At 39.0% G+C, this 23,053-nt stretch overlaps 1 protein-coding gene across 1 annotated transcript; it reads left to right on the forward strand.

Annotated features, from left to right (window-relative positions):
* LOC137283361 (chymotrypsin-like protease CTRL-1) lies at positions 1-12,547 on the forward strand. The gene is made up of 7 exons (XM_067814822.1): positions 1-40; positions 1,096-1,229; positions 6,277-6,365; positions 9,705-9,976; positions 10,876-11,024; positions 11,557-11,611; positions 12,423-12,547. Exons 1-7 carry the CDS (start codon positions 1-3, stop codon positions 12,545-12,547), a joined length of 864 nt encoding a protein of 287 aa, XP_067670923.1.
* Positions 12,548-23,053: the final 10,506 nt, after the last annotated feature.

Here is a 23,053-nt window from a genome sequence, read left to right on the forward strand (position 1 = left end):
ATGTGGACCTTCCCGTTCCTCATTACCTTGGTGACACTAGGTAGGCATTCGTGACTTTCTTGCCAGACACCACGTCTGTATCCAGATATGCAGAGGTGCTTCTTTATATGACTTTGTTAATCAAAAGTAAAAGTTCTTTAAAGATACTTCTCAGGTGTGTTATCACGTATATCTGATTTACTATCAGAGAACATTTCAGCCACGATCTATTAGACTTTTAGGTTTCACTGCCTCACGTTTTCTAGTGTAAGGTGCAGCTTGTTTACAGGTTCACCCCATCCACAACCCAGTGGGGATTCCGGGAAGCCTATCCCGCATCTACATGTTCAGGTGGTCAGATGATTAGCTGATTCTACATCATCGTATCCTGGTGGCGATATCTGTGTTTATAATATAATTCACTGGCTAGTCTCGACTAGATTTCACTGTCTATAAGGGGGGCTCATATACCTAGAAATTGGAAGGGCGCAACAGGCCTGTGTGCCGCTGTACACACTGACTTTTGAGCGAAGACAGTCATACTCAACAAAGGCTTACAATAGACGTACCGCTAAGGTTATTTTGTAGAACAACACACTTCAGGCGTATTTAACTGGTTCATGTTGGGACGCCTAACTGATTTATCTTTCAAATAGAATTAAACACTATTACCAAACACTTAATATTTATTCTCACCGGGAACCGAGATGTGTCATGTCTGTGTATCCATGGCAAGCATTGGAAAGACCGCGGTAGTCTTTCGCATGCGTACAAGTATTTATACCTTCAACACGCAAATGCAAGACACCAGAGACAGGAAATAAGGCAATGTTTCAAATAATGTTTCAGACAAGATCCTTAGAGGGAGTCGTTTTGAGAATTGCCATCCGTGTTGCGAAGTCGTACTGAAATATTGTTAAGAATGGAGGAAACCATACTCAATATTTCATTCTTCCGGTTTGTAAAAGATTGTAACCTCACTATACGTCCAAATTATTTGGTGGTTGCTATGTGTTTTAAGCATCCCAGTATCGACTGCAGTGATGTTGCTTGTATACTGCTACTATACTGATTCACTCCAACTTGTCTTATAATTGTTATGATATTGACTGAAAGTCTCATCATCACTTCTTTCGACAGTGACAACATCGGCGGAATCCAACGTCACGTGCGGTGTTCCGAAGGTGGTTCCTGCAACGTCGCGTGTCGTGAACGGTCAGGAAGCCAGGCATGGAGCATGGCCATGGATGGTATAAGCTGTATATACTCACTACCTGATTCGCCTGATAATGTAAATATACCTAACACATGCTAAACTGTTGGCACCGTCTAGCTACAATATGTGCACTTAGAGTGCTCCAAACGTGAGACAAAGGGTGCTTGCTCATGGCGCGACAAACAAATTGAAGTCACTGCAAAAAGTCATAGGCGGGTTTTCTATGAGCGTCACAGTCACAGAAAGTCCGAGATTTGGGGTCGCTCAAAAGAGTCAAGGGATTGTTCTTCCTTGATTTGAAGAGTTAACGTATAAAGTGGCAGAAGGGAAGGAACACATTCTCTATATGTAAACCTTTCAGATTGTATTTTAGCACCTCCAGTAGATGATGGTCGGAAGAACGAAGCGATTTCAATGTTACATATTCATAAATGAGATCATTCAAACATGGAGGAGCTGACCGATGATTGCATATCTGGACAGCAGTATTTTACACAGGCTGAACTTGGAGACATTTCGGAGCAAGCTGTTGCAATAATCCAATCTGGATGACAAAAGTGGCTCATATCAAGTTGCACAAAAAACAAATTCTGTTAAGCTTGTGGAAAACCATTTGACCAATATACATGTGGATATTCTAAGCCATTGAATACTTAGATAATTCAACAGCCTGTTTCCATGGGTACATTACTGAGGAAAGAAAAAGGAAACTTATGATTTAGATACTCATATTTACAAAACAGTGCGGCATCCAAGGTTGTGGTTGGGAAAGTAGGGCCCGAGACCGGAGGGTGGGGAGAAATTAGTAAGTAAGTCTTACTTCTCCTCACCCGATGGCTTCCTTTCTCAAACATAGCCTAGGAGGAATGTTTTATTATACATATAAACCGTCTATAAAGGATAATGTCTTGATCCTGTAATGAAGCTAGATAACAGTAATGCGTGTCGCAAGAGGCGATGCTCATGCTCTTGACCGCTGGATTGTCTGGTCTGGACTCGAATATTTACAGACAGTCGCCATATAGCTGGAAAATTGCTGAATGCGGCGTAAAACTAAACGCACTCAATCACATAACAGTAACTGGAGCGCTACTAAAATTAATTTAATGACAGTAGGCCTAACTATGAACAGATAATTCAACTCCGGCATCTTTGGCGGCCTGATGGCCGTGAGGTATAGCGTCCCTTAGTAATTTGACAGATGTGCATCCGTTCCTGCTAAAAAAGCATTTGCACATTAAAGTTGATCTCTGGCGACACTTTTCAATTCATTTCAAGCACTCACATATCATCTGAACTTAAATGTTAATGTTAAAGGTCACAAGCAACCAAAAAATCAAACATAATTAAAACACATTTATCATTTATTCATGACATATAATATACACTGATGCTTTTAAAAACACAAATAAACAAAATTATAAGCGTACAATCGCGATTCAAAAGTGCACTATATTGTACTTGGGCTTACTTCCCTCGAAACGTAGCCCTCGGGAGACCGAACCCAGTCATAGCGGGTGGATATGCACTCAAGTGTAACGACGGCTTCCGGTTGGCTGGTTCCTTTGCTGATATGATGAGGGTTCATTGTGTGTACAGAAAGATGATCTGTTTGATGGGCATTTTAGAGTATAGCCAGTCACAAGAAAGTAAGATTCTTTATGGATAACAACTTCTTTTTGTGTACTTGATGCGTCGTTTCAGTATGGATTCATATACTGTTGTCAAACAAAATCATATACACTAAAAGAAGTCGTTATCCATGAAGAATGTATATAGAGATGTTCGGTTTTGAAAATACATGTTCTCTGAATCTGCGTTCGATCCAATCAAAAATCATGTCAGTAGAGATGGTGAACTACTGCGTGGCTGGAATCTGTCATTCGTCCAAGTACAAAGCAGGACTTGAAACTGACAAGAGTTTGCACCGGTTTCCGTCAAATCCAGTCATCCGAAAAAAATGAATGTAGTTTGTTTGCAACCCACAGACATAAAAAACATGTGCCTAATTACATAATGTGGCAGAGACGGGACTCGGGTGCACGAGTCATAAATCAACTTATTTTCTTTATGTCGTATAGTCTGATAGTTGTTAAAGGGGCACTGATGCGGAGCGAATAATGCTTCTCGCCAACGGATAATTACGAAAGCAGACCGCAAATTGGTCAGCGCCCACTCCTTCGACCGTGACGGACAAAGGAACTGGACTCCTGTCCATATTAGCAGAATTTCTTCACCTAAACAGTCAGGAGGCCGGATGCCCATCACAAGCCATTTGTTTAAAATATCCATGGTATTCCTTGTCTGATCGTAACCAAATATCCCAGCAGTGTAGTTCTTTTCGGATGCTTGGATGGTATACTTACTGATCCAATTTGATCCTATTTCTGTGTTTGTAACCTTGATATTTAATCATGTTACATGCAAATATGATGTCTACAGGCACGTAGCAAGCCATTTGTTTCAGTACGGAAGATTGCAAAGCTTTATATTTAGGTAGTTTTGAGTGTTGGTTCAGCTGTGATAGCAAATAGCATACGTAAATTTTGGTAGCTATAGTAGCTACAATGGTTTATTATTTATGATAATAAAACACACAGTTGATTTATTTGAATTCGTAAACAAAAAAAAACGATGACTTTGCCTTTGGTAGAGAAATCTGAAAATTGTCTTACGTAAAAAAAACTTATTTCACCTATTTACCCAAGTACACAGCAAATGCCTGTATGTATTCCTTATGTAACGAAATTCCGTTGGTATCCTCAAAACAGTTCCGGCCCATAAGTGTTTTCAGGCTGCATGCGACACAGAGATTACATCTTCCTTGCTGTAACTCGCGTTTGATGGTGTAAACCTACACGTGTTATTTGTCATCATTCTCTTGATGGTCAATTCATGAATTTATAACAGGTATAATTAGTAGCAACACCAATTCGGTTACTCAACAAAGGTTCCCATTTGGCATTTCTCCTTCTGGAGTAAATACTCAACATTATAAATTAAGGTCTGTAATGGCAAATGTATTGTATGTTATGTAATATGTGCATGTAAGTGATGCAAGAGGGTTTATCAGCTGAGATACAAAAACAAACATCGATCAAAGGATTAACCGATAACACACTGATTGATTAATTACTTTTATCTTCTAGCGGATTTGTCAAAAGGCAGTGTGTGTAGATGACTACACCCTGTCGTAAAGTGTGAGTGCAAAAACAACATCCTCCCTTCAAAGAATTAACCACCCTTGCGTTGATTGATTGATTGCTCAATATTGGTTAACTAAATTACTTAGAATAGTGGACATCATACAATAAGTTGCCAGGTGTGCTATCTTGGGAGACCAATGAGAGGTTTATCTAGTTTTCACCAACGAAAGACGTGAAACGATGTGTTACTTTTTCGCAAATGAGACAGTTGTAAGACACGCGACACAGAGCAGGATTATTTACCAGCTGCAGATAAATGGAATACGATTTCTTTTACTTGGATATTGATGGATACATTCCTGAACAAGGTAGTAGCCTGACATTGTTGCTATAAAATTAGTCTGTTTTACATTCATTATTTGCATTTTGTTTTAATTTATTTGTTGTAGCATTCAGCAGAATCTGTATGACAGAAAACATACACTAGATCGCGTATGTGTGTAAAATAGGATCCACATTGCCAGTCTATACAAGGTATAAATGTTGCTGTTATGTTAGAAATTTACTATGAGTATAAGCAAATCGTGTGCTCTTTTATTAATTTTCAGAATCATACAAATATGACAATAAACTAATTAGGGTTATGAGACAAAATATAGAGACGTACATTGGCTTCATTATTTTTCCGTCCTAATAGTTTTTTACCATTTCTACCACTGGCAGATGATTAACCTTCAAAGTGTTTCATTTGTTTTCATAATACATTTGTAATGAAGTACAAATGACTTCACCTCAGTTGATCTGTCTATAATTAAACTAACAACTGCGCTTACGGACTGCGCAGCAGAGCTCACGAACCAGTCACGAATTCTGGGATATCATCCGGGTACTCACGGGAGAAAAACAATAACAAAAGTTTACACCAGTCCACGGAAATTGCTCCGCATCAGTGCCCCTTTAAGTTCAAATTGCACGTGGTCAATGATTGAAGCTGTGTACTGCATGTTGTCTTTAGCAGACAGACAGGCAGACATATAGGTGTGAATAAACCAGACACTGAGCTTTCTCTGTGACAGAGACTGCTTACCACAATCAACAAGTTTTTTACGTAATGAATAGATTATTTAATTGTTTGTGTACACAACCAAGACTAGACTACTGCTCACGACCTCAGACGCTGGGCATGCATACTGTTTCAAGCTCCGCGAACCTATTCACTGCGCATGCGTTATGGACGCAGCGCAGCACAGCTTTTGAAACCAGTTTTTCCCCCAGCGCGGGGGGGAATTTAGTGAAACGTTTGAACTCCGATTTCGCGGGCTTTTTTTTCATCGCGTTTTTTTTTTCAACTTTATAGGTTGAATTGGCATTTTATATGATTTGTTTCGGTAAGTGCATACATAAGGTACCAGAATCTGCAAAGTTGTGTTTTACGTAGCATGTGACATTTAATATAGAAAAACGAATATCTGGGAAGAGGTCTTACTTACAAAAAGTAAAACCTGGCAGCAAACAAAAATGCGGTTATTCCGGGAAAAGAAGCCATGTCTAACATACAGTGACAAGCACCCTGTAGGGGTGGCACATAATTAGCTTAGCCTTTGACTAATACAGGAGGGTATTTATTGTAATGAAGATGACTGGTCAAGCATCGTACTGCTAGTTCTCAGATATACGTATGTGTTCAGAAACATTCCCATAGTAACACTCCGAGTTACGTTCGAATTACCAAATGATGACATCAGACTCTCATATCCAAATTACGTGTATGTTTTGTACACTACATGGTGACATACTGTGCAGGGAATGAGTGCAAAATGTGATCGATCTAGGAACAAGTTGCACAAGGAAGGTATGCGTTTTGAGGCAGATTACATGACCAAAGGAATACAGAGGAGAGTCAATAGTCACGTTACCGACATTTTTTACTTACAGGTCCTACTCCAGGAAATGACAGTACCTGTATGTGGCGGTGCCGTTTTGAACAAACATCTCATATTGACAGCTGCGCACTGCTTTGACGAGTAAGTATCTGTGTTCCCATGTCACGTGACACTGAAGGCATCAGGACATGGTCAAATCCGCCGTCAATGCCAACGCTACGTCTACGAGGTGAAATGGCGTTTAACGTCACACATGCACTGAGTATCTTTCTGCTTGTGCTGGTCTGCTATAATGTTGGCCACACATTGTCAGGCCACTGAGATACCACGCCGCAAGTTAACATGGACACCCCACTCTGACAGAGTATTCTGACTTCGAGCAGTCGAACGCCATTCAGGGTGACAAGTTTACTATTAAAACGTTACGAGGAAGGTGGGGCGTAGCCATGAAAAAACAGGGTTTACACATGATTGTTCTAAAAAGTTGCGCAAGCCCTCCATACCATCTAAATATGACGTTTTGCAACGTATCAGGCTTACACAAAACATGGTTTGCTGCGCGCCATGGAATTCATCCACCGACCGTTCTCCCTCCTTGCAGTCTCCCTGTCTTCAACACTACGAATACAGTATGTGTCTGTCATGATAAATGAGTTAGGCCCTTGACAGTACAAGTACAAGAAAACGTTTCAGCTCAGACACGTTATGAAATGAATAATCAGGAAATTGACATCCGTAATATTATGCCTTCAACCTAAAGGGGTACTAGTGCAGATCAGTCTCCGTGGACTGGTTGTTTCTTTTGTTATTGTTTTTCTCCCGGGAGTACAGAGATGATATCCCAGAATTCGTGACTGGTTCGTGAACTCTGCTGCGCTACTCGTGTGTACAATTGATAGTTTCAGTATAGACTGATCAACAAGGTTGAAGTCATTTTTACTTCATTATTATGAAAACAAATGAAACACTTTGAAGTTTAATCATACGTAAGTGGTTATAAACTGTTAGGACTGAAAATTAACGAAGTCAACGTAATTCTTAACATATTGTCTTATAACCCTAATTAATTTATCACCATACTTGTATGCATTTTGAAGGTTAATAAAACGCACACGGTCTGCTTATACTTATGGTGAATTTATAACATGACTGTAATATCTAAACAGTGTATAGGCTGCAACAAAATGCAAACATTGAATTTAAAGCATACTAAAGCTATAGCAGCAATGTCAGGCTATTACCTTGTGCAAGGAATGTAATCGATCAATATCCACATAAAAGAACGATGTGTCATTCATGTGCAGCTGGTAAATGATCCTGCTCTGTGTCAAATATTTTTCATCAGCCTAATATGCGGAAAAGTGATAAATCGTTTCAGGTTTTGCTCATTGGTGTATTGTTTCATTAGTCACCCAGGATAGCACAGCTGGCAACCAATGGTATGTTGTCAGCCATCCTAAGTAATTTAGGTAGCCAACAATGAGCAGTCAATCAATCAACTTATTGGCGGTTAATTCTTTGAAAGAAGCATGTTGATTTCACACTCGCACTTCACAACAGAGTGTAGTCATTAAATCTACACACATAAACACATCCTTTTGACAATTCCACTGTGGAAGATAAAAGTAATTAATCAATCAGTAAATCCTTTGATCGATGGATGTTTTTGTTACTCAGCTCATAAACCCTTTTGCATCACTTACATGCACATATTACATAATATGTAATATATTTGCAACATCAGACTCTCATTTATAGTGTTTAGTATTTACTCTAGACAGGAGAAATGACACATGGGAACCTTTGTCGAGTAATCTGATTGGTGTTACCATTTATACCTGTTATAAATTCATTAACTGTCCATCAGGAGAATGATGACAAATAACATGTTACAGCGAGGGAGAAGTAATCTCTGTATTGCATGCAGCCTGAAAACACTTATGAGCTGAAATGGTTTTTGAAGATACAAACGGAACTTCGCTGATACACAATAAATACATATAAGCATTTGCTGTGTAATGGATAAATAGATATTATCAGTCGTTGCTATTAATTTACGGATTCAAATAAATCAATAGTGTACCAAAAATTCCACACGATTTTCCCCACCCTCAGTACTATCTAAATACAAAACTTTGCAATCTATCGGACTTGCTACGTGCCTGTAGACATCATATTTTCACATGACATGGTTAAATATCGAGGTGAAAAACAGAGAAATAGGATGAAATTGGAGCAGTCACTATACCACCCAGGCATTATGAAAAAACTACACTGGTGTGATACTTTACTACAGTCAGACAAGGAATACCAGGGATATTTTCAAATAACGGCATGTGATGGGCATCCACACTTCTCACTGTTTAGGGTGCAAAAATTCTGCCAATGTGGACCGTGGCCCAATCCCCATGTCCGTCTGGGTCGAGGGAGCAGGTACTTACGATTATAGCCCGGGAAAGTGAAATCTGAACCAAACCTCCTCAGTTAGGTTTCGCTTTCGCGGGAATGGTCAAGATACAGTGAACACGGAATTTCAAATTCCAGGGGCTCTCAATACACCAGAAAAACAAAGAAATGTGAGTTGTTGTCTGATACCGTAGTCACGGTAGAAAATTTATAAATATACAACAATAAATGATTGAATAACGGGCTGTTCACCAATAAGTCAGAGTGAGGTGGATCACTGAAGACTGATCAGGTCAGCGACGTGATCTGTGAAGTCCATGAAATCGATGATGTTGTTGTTGACGAGGTCGTCCTTCAGTCCTGCAGGCGGGTGTCAATGTTCCTGTATTTTTTCTTCCTGGGTGGGGCTGTCCAATGTGCTGCGATCCCTTGAATGGCGACTTTCACGTTGGACTGTTCTCGCTGGAGTTAAACTGAAAAATGTTCGGATGGCTCTTCCTGGCAAGAGGGCAGCTAGTTCAAAGACTAACTGGAATGTCCTTGGATCGAGGGGAGAGTTCAGCTGATGGGCCATCTGACACAAGTGTTCATGGGTCCCACTGTATGCATCCTCTGCTTTATTTGGCAGCAAACAATATACAAAGGGAATAAATGGCCTTGATACTCAGCATGTGGCCTTGACACTCAGCATGCACTCTGCAGACCTGCTCGAACAGCCGGTGCCATCGCCAAACACGGTATCTGCTGGACACAGGCGCTCTCTCCACCTTACGACTATCTTAGCGCCAGGAGCTTCGAAAATCTAGGCCCAGTCTTCGGTGTGACGAGCGAAGGCTTTAGCCGCAAGACTACCCCGCCGCCCGTCGGAAGTAGTAGAATGGACTTCAGAAACAAGCGCAGTCACGTTATGTGATGGTTGTTTGGGGATTCTTTGTTTCAGAAAATCATAACTGAAGTGAAAATGAAAATTTACATGCATAATTAAGTAGTTAATTATGATAAAGGTGATTTTTACCAACTGAGACATTGGAGATACGTCATTAAACTATTAACACTGACTCTACATGTTTACAGAGCCATTAGCAAAAACGTTGCGCGATGGCAGGCAGTAGGAGGCAAACACAATGCTGACCGGTATGACGTCACGCAACGGACTTACCACTTGAAGAAACTTGTGATTCACGAACATTACGACAGCCACACCGTCCTAAACGACATAGCCCTTCTCTTGCTTCATGAGACGATCGACTACACCGACTACATCCGGCCTGTGTGCCTGCCATCTTCCTCCGAACGTCTCTACGTTGGCCAGCACTGCTACTTGGCAGGGTGGGGAGACACACTAGGTAGGTACAGGTGTAAATCAACAGTGGTATAGTCATATCACGACCTATGTGAGCGGACTCCCTTGCCGATCCTTGCCTTCAGGAGCAAATGCATGTTGTAAGAGGCGGGTAGATGAGTAACTGAACTGTACTACTTTGAAACTGATGCAGATCTGCATCGCGCTCCTTTCTGCAACGTTAATGCAGCGTGATTTTCTTCCTACAGTTCGATCATTCAAGGCAGCATGGTATTTCTGCTTATTCATGTTCCGTCACTCCGTTCAACTGGAAGCTTGTAGGGATAATGGAGGCGAAGAACGATATGAATACCACGAATAGCGCCAAAAATGTTGAATAAAACATATTTCACGTGTCTAAACGTGGGGTTAGAAATGTGAGTACACAGCCAAGTGAGGAAATAGGAGTGTACCTTTAATGGTGGCGATATTTTATTTTGACATGAAAAATATTTTTCGATCCGAAGCGAGGAAAGTACGTTTCCAACCTTGTCATATTCCCTATGCTGCGCAACCCCATTTGCGCTACAGTTTGCCTGTGCATCGACGTTCAAACAAACCAGCTAAGCTCACGATTCTGAAATGTTTAAAGTCTTCACAGCTACTTTCATCCCGAGATAACGTTCACAATGGACATGTGATTACACTGTGTTGATGAATTTATGTTTCATCGACACCAATATATTGTCCAGCTACAAAATCGTTTTTTGTTTTGTGTTCGCGTTTATTTATTGTTTCACATATAATATATATTATCACGACATTTCTCTTGTAAGACGAACACCGAATTTACTACGAGAGTTAAAATATAAAGAGGTATGCTTACTGTACACACATATACAGCACAATAGGTACATGTGTTAATTACATAAAGTGGTTTACTTATAAAGTTATTTATCCAAGGGACCGGCAACGACAACGCCCTGAACCAGGCGCTTCTCCCCCTGATCAGCGACAACGTGTGCAGCAGACCTGACTGGTACGGTTCCCAGTTCACGCCCAGCACTATGCTGTGTGCCGGTTACGCAGCGGGAGGAAAGGATGCATGCAGTGTAAGTGTTACATCTTCATACAGCAACACAGATGGTGGTCAGCAGAACTGTTCGTCGCTCGCAGCAATAACCAAGTTGTTTGGAACCTGCCGAAGCCCTTACACTTAACGCCTGATGAATTATCGAGGCGATAAAAAACGAGAATAAACAATACCAGCAGTCAAAGTGCCCTTACATAGAATAGCCCAGGTTTTAGTGGTGAAGCGATTAGAAAACGTCACGGACTGTCTGTACAGTGAAAATAAACATCTCCAAACATCTAACATGTCATATGTACTGCATCATACGTATTGTTACCCGATGTTATCTGTCCCTGATAAAGAGGAATTTGTAAATAAATCCCAACTGCATTAAGTTCTTTCCTGATTTGGCCTGTATACAACCCTATGGGGTTTCAGATGTATTTAATTATTGATGTTTTGTTTGTTTGTTTGTTTGTTTGTTTGTTTGAGGTAAAGTGTGCATGTCATCTTTAGAAGAAAATGGAGACTCGCATATCCAACTGTGTAACCAAACCAATATCCATTCACAGGGAGACAGTGGTTCACCTCTGGTCTGCAAGCATGGAGACAAATGGTACGCCGAAGGTAAGATGCTGTTTTCCCTCGTTTTCAAATTTTCCTGGTTTTGACCAGTCAAGCATTTGAAGCACTCCGTTTTGCTTTCCTATCCTCAAACCAATAGTAAACACTTATGAAACAAGCATAAAAACCAATAATGTGTCTCGCCCCATGTTTAGTGTTGCTCTAAAGGTCAGTATTACGTGAGTGAGTGAGTGAGTATGGTTATACTCTGTGGTTATAGCAATATTTCAGCAAATATCACGGCGTGGAACACCAGAAATGGGCTCACACTTTCACGCTCACGCACGCTTTAACCACAGTTGTGTTGCTCAGACCAGTATTACGGCTACTGGAAGTATAACCCCATGTTTAGCGTTGCTCAGTCAGAACAGCAGTACTGCTACCGAAAGTATCAGCCCCTGGTTACTGTTGTTCCATCAGACCAGTATTACGACTACCGGAAATATCCCCCCATGTTTAGAGTTGTTCCATCAGCCCAGTATTCCGGATACTTGGAGTATCAGCCCCTGCTTAGTGTTACTCCATCAGACCAGCCCGTGCAAACTCCGGGTTAGAATTGGTCTTCAGTAACCCATGCTTGCCATAAGTGGCGATCGGGTGGTCAGGCTCGCTGACTTGTCTGACATATTTCATCGGTTCCCAATTGATCGATGCCCATGCTGATAATCAGTGGATTATCTGGTCCAGACTTGATTATTAACTGACCGCCGACATATAGCTGAAATATTGCTGAGTGCAGCGTTGAACAACAACCAACCAACAATCAAACCAAAATGATGGCTACCAGAAGTACCATGCCGTTTTGGTGTTTCAGGTATAGCCAGCTGGGGCTGGGGCTGCGCAGAACAAAACTCGCCGGGGCTCTACACGGAGGTGTCCAAGTATGTACATTGGATACATGCCAAGGCTGCAGAGCTGGGCTACCCAATAAAATCATAAGGCAAATGGTATCTTCCTTTCATTACTGAATGACGCAAACATACATACACATACTCATACTTACTGGCGTCATAAATCAATGATTTGAAATCTTCCATCTACAATTTACGAGGTTTTTATAATAAATGAGGCAAGAAATTTGGTTTGGGTCTTATTGAAGAGGAGGGTTTGTGTTCGGAGCATAACTCTAAAACCACTTCACCCATATTCGCCAAATTTTGTGTAAAATACCAAATATTAGTAAGTTTAGAAGCATCAACTATATACATGTATTTCTATAAAACACTATGAACTTTGTATAGCTACATGAAAATATGTATTTTCATACTTAGAGATCTTGAAATCGTAGGCATCAAATGAATTGTTTGAGGTCTCAACGTTGAATTGGAGGGAAGAGGGGGGCACCTGTTTTTACGAGTAAATGCACTTTCTAGTTCTGTAACGTCTCAGACTCTGTGAGTTAAATGCTTGGAGGAGTATTATTGATAACACAGTTTTAGTTCTGTGATTTGAAATCATTTTAACGGTCTGTCATCTTAACCTACTGTTTTTTTGTTTGCTTGTTTGTTTTGTTTATTTGGGGGTTTTATTAGTTTGTTTGTTTTGTCTTGTTTTGTTTGTTTGTGTTTTGTTTTGTTTTGTTTGAAAAGGTATTTCATGTTTCAGAAATAGAAGTGAGTACCTAAGGTTTTTAATCTGTAACGCGAAGCAGAGGTGATTCGATCTATGTGTCCAAACCAAATGAATATTAATCGTGCTGTCGTTTCTTTTAAGTTAAACGATTCCTTTTTGTCAATGAAATATTCTGTTATCTACATTAGGTCAACGTGTTAGGCGCAAATAGGACTCTTACTGGCCCACCTCGCCCTAAAACTATAAAATCAACCAAACTCGAACGATTTGTATAATATGATTAACACGTCACAATTTCATTCTGGACTCACAATAGTCCAGAAACTCTCAGCACTGTGGCCACTCTCGCACAAGGGATTTCGCAAAATTAAACAGGCAGCTGTTATGTATGTGTGCTAAGGATGAAAAAATGAAAAAAAAATTTTTCGAAAACTCAAAATTTAAACTCGCTCGCCCATGGGCACGCCCATGGGCGAACAGTGGCCAATGGGTAGGCCCATGGGCAGGCCCATGGGCGAAAGTGTTTCATTTCATCCAGAATGAATGTTTTGGAGGTTTAAAATGAATGAAAAAATGTTAATAAGTATCATGACACAAATTTCAGCTTGTTGTGACTTGACTCTGCTAACTGACAGCGATTTTGAAAAATCTCGCCCAAAAAAAACATATTGGCCCATGGACGAGAATAATTAATTTCATTGAATCTACATGTTTTTTTTCCAGGCTGTGCAGTTTTTCAATAAATGAACGTGTATTTATTATTGTCTTGACACGAGATTAAGCTTATTTTGACTTAATTCGGCTAATTAAGAGTGATTTTTCAAAAAGACTCGCCCATGGGCGAAAACCATTTGGCCCATGGGTGAGAATATTTACTTTTACTCAAAATACACCTTTTCCCATGTTTTGGAGGTTGTGAATGGATGAAAGTATGTTCATAAGTATCATGTCACAAAATTCAACTCATTTTGAATTAATTCCGTTAATTTAGAGCTATTTAACAAAATCTCAGCCATGGGTGAAAAACATTTTGGCCCATGGGCGAGAATATTTCCTTTTACCCCAAACACATCTTTTCCAATATTTGGAGGATGTAAATGAATAAAAGTACATTTATGAGTATCATGACAGAAATTTCAACTCACTTTGACTTAATTCCTCTAAATGAGAGCAATTTTGAAAACTCTCGCCCATGGGAGAAAGACATTTTGGCCCATGGGCGAGAATATTTGCCTTCACTCAAAATACATCTTTCCTAATGTTTTGGAGGATGTAAATGTATGAAAGTGCCGTTGTGAGTATCATGACACAAAATTCAACTGATTTTGACTTAATTTTGCGACTTTAGGAAGATTTTTTTAAAATATGCCAGAATAATCACTTTTACTCAAAATACATCTTTTCCCGTGTTTTGGATTTTGTAAATGAATGAGGATATATTTGTAAGTATCATGGCACAAAATTCAACTCATTTTGACTTAATTCTGCTAATTTGTAACAAGTATAGGATCTGGATTTCCACTTAAATTTTCATATTTTTTTTTTATTGTCTTGGGGGTTGTAAATTTATGAATGAAAGTGTGTTTATAAGTATCACGACAAAAAAAATGAAATCATTCCGGTCTTAATTCGACTAATCTCTCTCGTGGACGAAAATATTTTCGTTTGCTCGTTTTCTTTATTTTGCAAACATATGGTTTAAAAATAGATGAAATTCTAATGAAAATTCAGTTTAATTTCGTGAGTTTAGTTTTATGTCGCACTCAGCAATATCCCAGCAATATGGCGGCGGCAATCCAGTGATCAACAGTGTGAGCATCTACCTGCACAATTGGGAACTGATGACATGTGTCAGCAAAAGTCAGCGAGCCTGACCACCCGATCCCGTTAGTCACCTCTTACGACAGGCATAGTCGCCTTTTATGGCAAGCATGGGTTGTTGAGGCCCTCTTCTACTCCAGATCTTCACGGGTCCCGAACACAGAGCTTTACTTCCAGCAACATATACAATACACTTAGAATACTAAGCCTTGAGATTCTTTTGAATTTAGGTATTCTATAAATATACCAAAATTCAACCTATATCTATGAAGCTGAAGTTATTTGTGAAAGCCCTAATCAAGAGTGACCAAACTCCAGTGACTATGCTGGGACACATTAATAAACGGTGTTGTGAGATCTTTAAACTGTATTGAAATATGTCTTGTCAATTCCACTGACATTCGCCAAATGTATCTACCTAGTAGTTTTAAGTGTACCTACCTTGGTAGGTCACTCGCTTGTTTTCTTTACCATTTGTACTAATTAGTATGCGCCTCCTCATGCTCCAATGCACACAGTGACCTGATTCGTCTCCATCGCAACTTAGGCTGCGTTTAACAGTACTTCAGCCAGTTTACTGTATCAGTCGAAATCTTACAATGAATGAATGAATGAATGAATGAAGAGCAAGAAGTATATGTGAATGAATGAGAAAGATATAATAAAAGAAAGAAGTACATATGTGAATGAATGAAAGAATAAATGATACATCACGGCCATCCCTTCCAAAACATGCTAAAGAACGCAAAACTATCGTTAGATCACATGTGTTAACATCAGCTTGTTATTGTCTCCCTGGTCAGGCGTAACAATTGTCAGACAGGTTAAAACAACAAACTATCTGGTTGACTGCACAGCTGCCTGTTGACGTAGTATACCCACAACACCTACTTTTCCTGCGTAACCTTCATCTACATCACCACCCTTAATATATTGAGCAGAGAGCACAGAAGGCCCTATAGCTGTAACCAATGAACCGTGGCGTCTCTCTGCTCCCAAGTTCCCAAGTGGGGGTGTCCTTTTCTACCTATTCCATTGATCTTTAAAACATCTAACACGCTCAACGCATGCATTTTTTTACTCAAATGTGATGTTATACATATCATAAGAGTATTTTTTATGTGTTAGTCAGTTGATAAATTATTATTTCATGATACGTATATGTACAATATTTTGCTTCGATTCTGTAACTACCCACATTATGACATTGAGACCATTCTGATTTATCTAGTAAAATACGATTGTATAGTTTTGAGTTTGAATCTTGGCATATTTTACCGGTTTGCCACTTTTGCACTCTACCTATTTAAAGGGGGCGTGCATATTTTGGTGGTTTTTAGTATTCCATCTATTCATTTGGATTTATTAATTTATTTGTTTTTGTTTTGTTTTTTACAGCTAGTGGGCCTGTTAGTCTGCTTTGATAACTGTAAATTTATTCTGACGTTTGACGAGCGGAACATGAAGTGTTGTTATCATGTATGTTATGTAATTATATTATTGGTATGGAGCGGCATTGATATGTATGTTTATGCTTGACAATCCAGTCCCGATTACTTGAGGAGATTAGTTTAAACTATACATTAACGTATCCATACTATTAATGTGTAATCATTATATCGGGCTATGAGGAATACGTAATGTAATCAAGATTGACTTTGCGTTTACTTTTCTATTTTTTAAATAAATTTTCACTATTTTTGCTACACAGATTTACTTTGGCTTCCGTGATTGTTGTCTCTAAGTATTTTAGAAATTATGTTGTTGAGACAACTGGAACAGTTGATCTGCAGTCTTTCAAAATTCATTTTCACGAGATATATTCTCCCTTTTTACCAGTTCTCAGAATGAACATATAGCTGTTTACACAAAGGTATCTTCCCGTAAAATAAGTAGGACGAAACGTGAAGCATAGCAGCGCATTTGCCATAACTGAAGTTGTTAAAATGATCCTGAAAACTGTCATTTTCAACATTCACCTTGCAAGCAATTTTACCAAGAAACTAAATAACTCATTACTACTGGAAGGAGTGAACTGAAAGCCCATTTTAACTGAAGTCACTGATTGAACTCGCTAACATCGATTCACTTACATTCTGGTACACGTGTCTTATTTCGTTTCCTGAGGACACACATTTTACTTTTTTTATAGAAAAGCCGTGTCTAATCCCATAAATCAACACCGTTGTCACTACACCAAACGATTTTGACCTCGACCCAAAACAAAGGTTTAACTTACAGGACTACCTGTAAGATATTCCTTTCTTGATAACGAGTTTAACAGCTACGCCGAAATGCTGCTTACCTTATAAGAAGTTGTATATCCATAGAACTTTCGTATTTTTTTCCAAATGATCATGACCTGAACAGATATTACTTTGTCAGAGACTTCATGAGTGATTTTCAAGTTCTAATCCACACACTGATTTCCACTTTTTCATCATTTTGACTTTTATCTCAGTTTGTTGAGTATCTCAGCATAACTCGCAAAGACAATGGAAACTGAGCGGAACGATGACGCTTTCTGTTTCTTCCGCGTTCACTTACGTAATTTCCGCAAAGCGCCTACGACAATTTGCACCGAAAAAGTCATGTCTCGTCCGCTGGTCTTGTTTATTGGAGTATAACAGCTGCCGCTTTCATGTGTATTTTACTTGTCATTTACAAAATTCATCCATGGATCACATTAGGTCATTAGGAGACACCAGCTTTGAAATGAACAGGTGTTCGTGAGTGTATATGGATGAAAAAGACTGATTGCGCAAGACGCGCAGCCAAATATCTCACATTCAAAGGAAATCTCGAATTGATTGTTCTATAAGGCGTCGAGCTGACCGGTTGGTTTTGGTGTTGTGTATAAACCTCCTTTGCAAGAACTTTGTCAAGCATACCTGCTTTGTCCTTTTGCAAGACCTGCACATATTAGTCTTTGAAAGACATTGACATTTATGTGCAGGTGCTCTGGAAAACCTTGTCCGGCACGATATTCCTTCCAATTTAGTTATTGTGTGCATGCTGCATTTCAATTTTGGAAATGTGCTTAAAACATATTTTGATTCTCAAAAAATGTGGTTCGTTTAGCAAGCAAAATATTGCTTTGATTAACACTTCACCAGTACTATACAATATTACAGAATACACAAAACCGGATACACAAAAACGACAAATTATAGCATTGTGATTAGGGGTATATGGGGTTATTGGAGTCCCTTTTTATTCACCGAGACAAGTCCTACACGCCCTGGTGGGGTGTGGATTCGGGGAGGGGATAGAGGAGGAGATGACCAAGACACACGTACTCCATACGCTATCATGGTCTTCCTTACTGCTTGAAGATCGACCTTTTCTCACTGTGGTCTATGATGACTTCGGTGAACGGAAAAGAACTTATTCACTGTGAAAACCAGAAAATAGTTGATCCGTCCACGATTTTATCATAAAACACAAAGCTTGATTTTTTTAATTTTTCAACAGGAAACTAATTAACTTGTCAAAAACCTTCTCACAAATGTTCAGTGTTTCTACAAAGAGCTAGTCAGACACAACAAACCATAATTCTATTTTTCATGTTTACTTATATGAAAGATGTATTTGATGTAATGATATGTATGCATATGTTATTATATGATAGTTCATATGGATGACGACACATGCTTCATTTATATTTTGTATTAAATGCTGTATGGGTGAGGTACTGTAAAGCTTGTTCACCAGTCCCTATCAGAGTTACAAAACATACAAAAATACAACATGGAGATGTGTGGAGAAAATAGAGACATATGGAGAACAGCAATGTCATAACTGAACAGAAATCATTCCCTCTATTGGTGAAGGCCGTGTGGGATTAGTTAAACAAAGAAATCTAGTCGACCATGCCTCCTAATCCTCTTACTCCTTAAACAAACGACTTGCCTGGGCTGTCTAAAATTGAATTGAAATTTTTGTAAATTCGAGGTCTCGGGTAATACGTAAGGAGGTAATCAGGTGTCAACACTATGGCGTTCGACGCTCCGGACATGAAGGAAAACCAAATACGTTATAAAGTACAGTAATGTGGTCACTATGAGCGAGGCAGACAGTCTGATGAGCACAGCTCATTACGGAAATCTCTTGTCTTTGGAGCTGCTCGTTGAGACGCTGAAGCCTTCTGTCAAGTTCTTCTTTATTCTTTATTGTGGCCACTGTCTCACAATATGCAGTTTACATTGCTCACAGACCCTCGATTCACGATGACGCCAACTTTCTCGACTACTGTTCGTGCGACGACTATCATTCAGGAATTGGTTCCGCAGCTCATTCTTTCACCGAAGTCTGTGTGTATGTGTTTTAGCTCGTTAATTAGCGTAGAGACGAGTCTTCTGCTATTCACGGGCATTCTCGGGCACAAGTTCTCCAAGGTAGTCGACGCTCCGGGTGTCATTAGAACAGTGTTGAGCACTGTCACACTCCACTGCTTTTCGACAGTCCTGTTGTGTATTTGATAAAACAATCGACAATCCGGGTGTGAACCAAAAGAGGATACCACCATTCTCATCGGTGGATGAAATGGGATGAAGAAACCCGCATACTCTTGATCACATTGCTACACCGTATTTACCATAACGAATGTTTAAATATCACTTTATGTAAAAAGAGCATCAAAACAAGCTGAAACCATGTATTATATTTAAGAATGAAGATTATTATGGATATCAACTTCTTTATGAGAGAACACAACGTTTCGGAGTTAATGCTTACTCCTTCATCAGGTGTTGTGTTCTGTCATAAAGAAGTTGATATCCATAATAATCTTCATTCTTATGTATTTTCACTTCTAAATGACATTCAAAGACTTCATGTATTATAGGCCACGTGAACCAATCAGAAATGGACATTCTTAAATGAGGTAGGAGAAATGTGCCTTGTACGTTCTTATGAACCTTGATCTTTCAGGTACATTTCATCACTTGTGTACAAATAATGGTCTAGAATAATGTTTCAAACACTTTAATACGTATTGATGCAGGGGCTCCATATATGTTCTTGTTTACGTCCCGCTCGTCAAACGTCAGAATAAATTTACAGGTATCAAAGCAGACTCACTCGCTGGGCCACTTGCAATAAAAAACCCAAACAAAGCAAAAACAGGTAAATCAGTTAATTTAAACAAATAGATGGAATACTAAAAACAACCTAAATATTAGTATGCACGCCCCATTAAAAAAGATAGAGCGCTAAAGTGGCAAGATTCAAACTCAAAACTCTTCAATCGTATTTTACTAGATAAATCAAAATGGTCTCAATGTCATAATGTGGGTAGTTACAGAATCAAAGCAAAATATTTTACATGTTTATGTACGATTTATTTAGCAAAGCCAGAAAAATCCCCGACAAACACGGCCGCTTCTCCTCAATACGTGGGTTTGTGAGAGTGAGGGTACTCCCTGCAAGGCTCACTCCCATTAGTTAACAAGGCGTCCTCCCATTTTATGTATTTTTTACTCGATAGGTACGGAAAATTAATTAGGCGATGTGGGTATGTCATGACTGGTTGATTTCTCAGGATAAGGTGAACTGGGTATGGCAGAGTCGATATACTATGATCATAGGGGATTTAGCAACCATGTTGGAGTGAAGGAATGACAAAACTCTGCGATAGATTAATGAGTGTCTTTTTTAAGCATTATGAAAATGGGAATGGTAAATTAACACAAAATGCCCTAGACCTGTCCAGCGTGTCATACATATATATATATATATATATATCATAGAATAATAATTTATCAACTGAATAATACATAAAAATACTCTTATGATTATGTATAACATCACATTTTAATAAAAAGATGCATGCGTTGAGCGTGTTAGATGTTTTAAGATTAATGGAAGAGGTAGAGAAGGACACACCCACTTGGGAACTTGGGAGCAGAGAGACGCCACGGTTCATTGGTTACAGCTATAGGGCCTTCTGTGCTCTCTGCTCAATATATTAAGGGTGGTGATGTAGATGAAGGTTACGCAGGAAAAGTAGGTGTTGTGGGTATACTACGTCAACAGGCAGCTGTGCAGTCAACCAGATAGTTTGTTGTTTTAACCTGTCTGACAATTGTTACGCCTGACCAGGGAGACAATAACAAGCTGATGTTAACACATGTGATCTAACGATAGTTTTGCGTTCTTTAGCATGTTTTGGAAGGGATGGCCGTGATGTATCATTTATTCTTTCATTCATTCACATATGTACTTCTTTCTTTTATTATATCTTTCTCATTCATTCACATATGCACTTCTTTCTTTTATCATTTCTTTCATTCATTCAGATATACTTCTTGCTATTCATTCATTCATTCATTCATTGTAAGATTTCGACTGATACAATAAACTGGCTGAAGTACTGTTAAACGCAGCCTAAGTTGCGATGGAGACGAATCAGGTCACTGTGTGCATTGGAGCATGAGGAGGCGCATACTAATTAGTACAAATGGTAAAGGAAACAAGCGAGTGACCTACCCCTGTTGTAGATAATTTCTGGTCTGACAAATAGGAGAATACCCCATAAAACCTCGGACGAGGAAAAACCGGCACGGGCAAACGGGAATTACTAAACATGGAGACCACACTATTAAAACGAAACATGCTAAACTGGGTAGGTACACTTAAAACTACTAGGTAGGTACATTTGGTGAATGTCAGCGGAATTGGCAAGACATGTTTCAATACAGGTTAAAGATCTCACAGCACCATTTATTATTGTGTCCCAGCATAGTCACTGGAGTTTGGTCACTCTTGATTAGGGCTTTCACAAATAACTTCAACTTCATAGATATAGGTTGAATTTTGGTATATTTATAGAATACCTAAATTCAAAAGAATCTCAAGGCTTAGTATTCTAAGTGTATTGTATATGTTGCTGGAAGTAAAGCTCTGTGTTCGGGACCCGTGAAGATCTGGAGTAGAAGAGGGCCTCAACAACCCATGCTTGCCATAAAAGGCGACTATGCCTGTCGTAAGAGGTGACTAACGGGATCGGGTGGTCAGGCTCGCTGACTTGGTTGACACATGTCATCAGTTCCCAATTGTGCAGGTCGATGCTGATGCTGTTGATCACTGGATTGTCTGATCCAAACTCGATTATCTACAAACTGCCGCCATATTGCTGGGATATTACTGAGTGCAACATAAAACTAAACTCACGAAATTAAACTGAATTGTCATTAGAATTTCATCTATTTTTAAACCATATGTTTGCAAAATAAAGAAAACGAGCAAACGAATATATTTTCGTCCACGAGAGAGATTAGTCGAATTAAGACCGGAATGATTTCATTTTTTTTTGTCGTGATACTTATAAACACACTTTCATTCATATATTTACAACCTCCAAGACAATAAAAAAAGCTATGAAAATTTAAGTGGAAGTCCAGATTCTTGTACTTGTTACAAATTAGCAGAATTAAGTCAAAATGAGTTGGATTTTGTGCCATGATACATATAAATATATCCTCATTCATTTACAAAATCCAAAACACGTGAAAAGATGTATTTTGAGTAAAAGTGATTATTCTGGCATATTTTTAAAAATCTTCCTGAATTCGCAAAATTAAGTCAAAATCAGTTGAATTTTGTGTCATGATACTCATAATGGCACTTTCATACATTTACATCCTCCAAAACATTAGGAAAGATGTATTTGGAGTGAAAAGGAAAGATTTTCGCTCATGGGCCCAATGTTTTTCGCCCATGGGCGAGATGTTTTTGAAAATCGGTCTCAATAAGCAGAATTAAGTCATAATGAGTTGGATTTTGTGCCATGATACTCATATATATATCCTCATTCATTTACACCTCCAAACCACAGGAAAAGATGTATTTTGAGTGAAGGCAAATATTCTCGCCCATGGGCCAAAATGTCTTTCTCCCATGGGCGAGAGTTTTCAAAATTGCTCTCATTTAGAGGAATTAAGTCAAAGTGAGTTGAAATTTCTGTCATGATACTCATAAATGTACTTTTATTCATTTACATCCTCCAAATATTGGAAAAGATGTGTTTGGGGTAAAAGGAAATATTCTCGC

Source organism: Haliotis asinina, chromosome 5, assembly GCF_037392515.1.
Source record: "Haliotis asinina isolate JCU_RB_2024 chromosome 5, JCU_Hal_asi_v2, whole genome shotgun sequence".
Lineage (NCBI taxonomy): Eukaryota > Metazoa > Mollusca > Gastropoda > Lepetellida > Haliotidae > Haliotis > Haliotis asinina.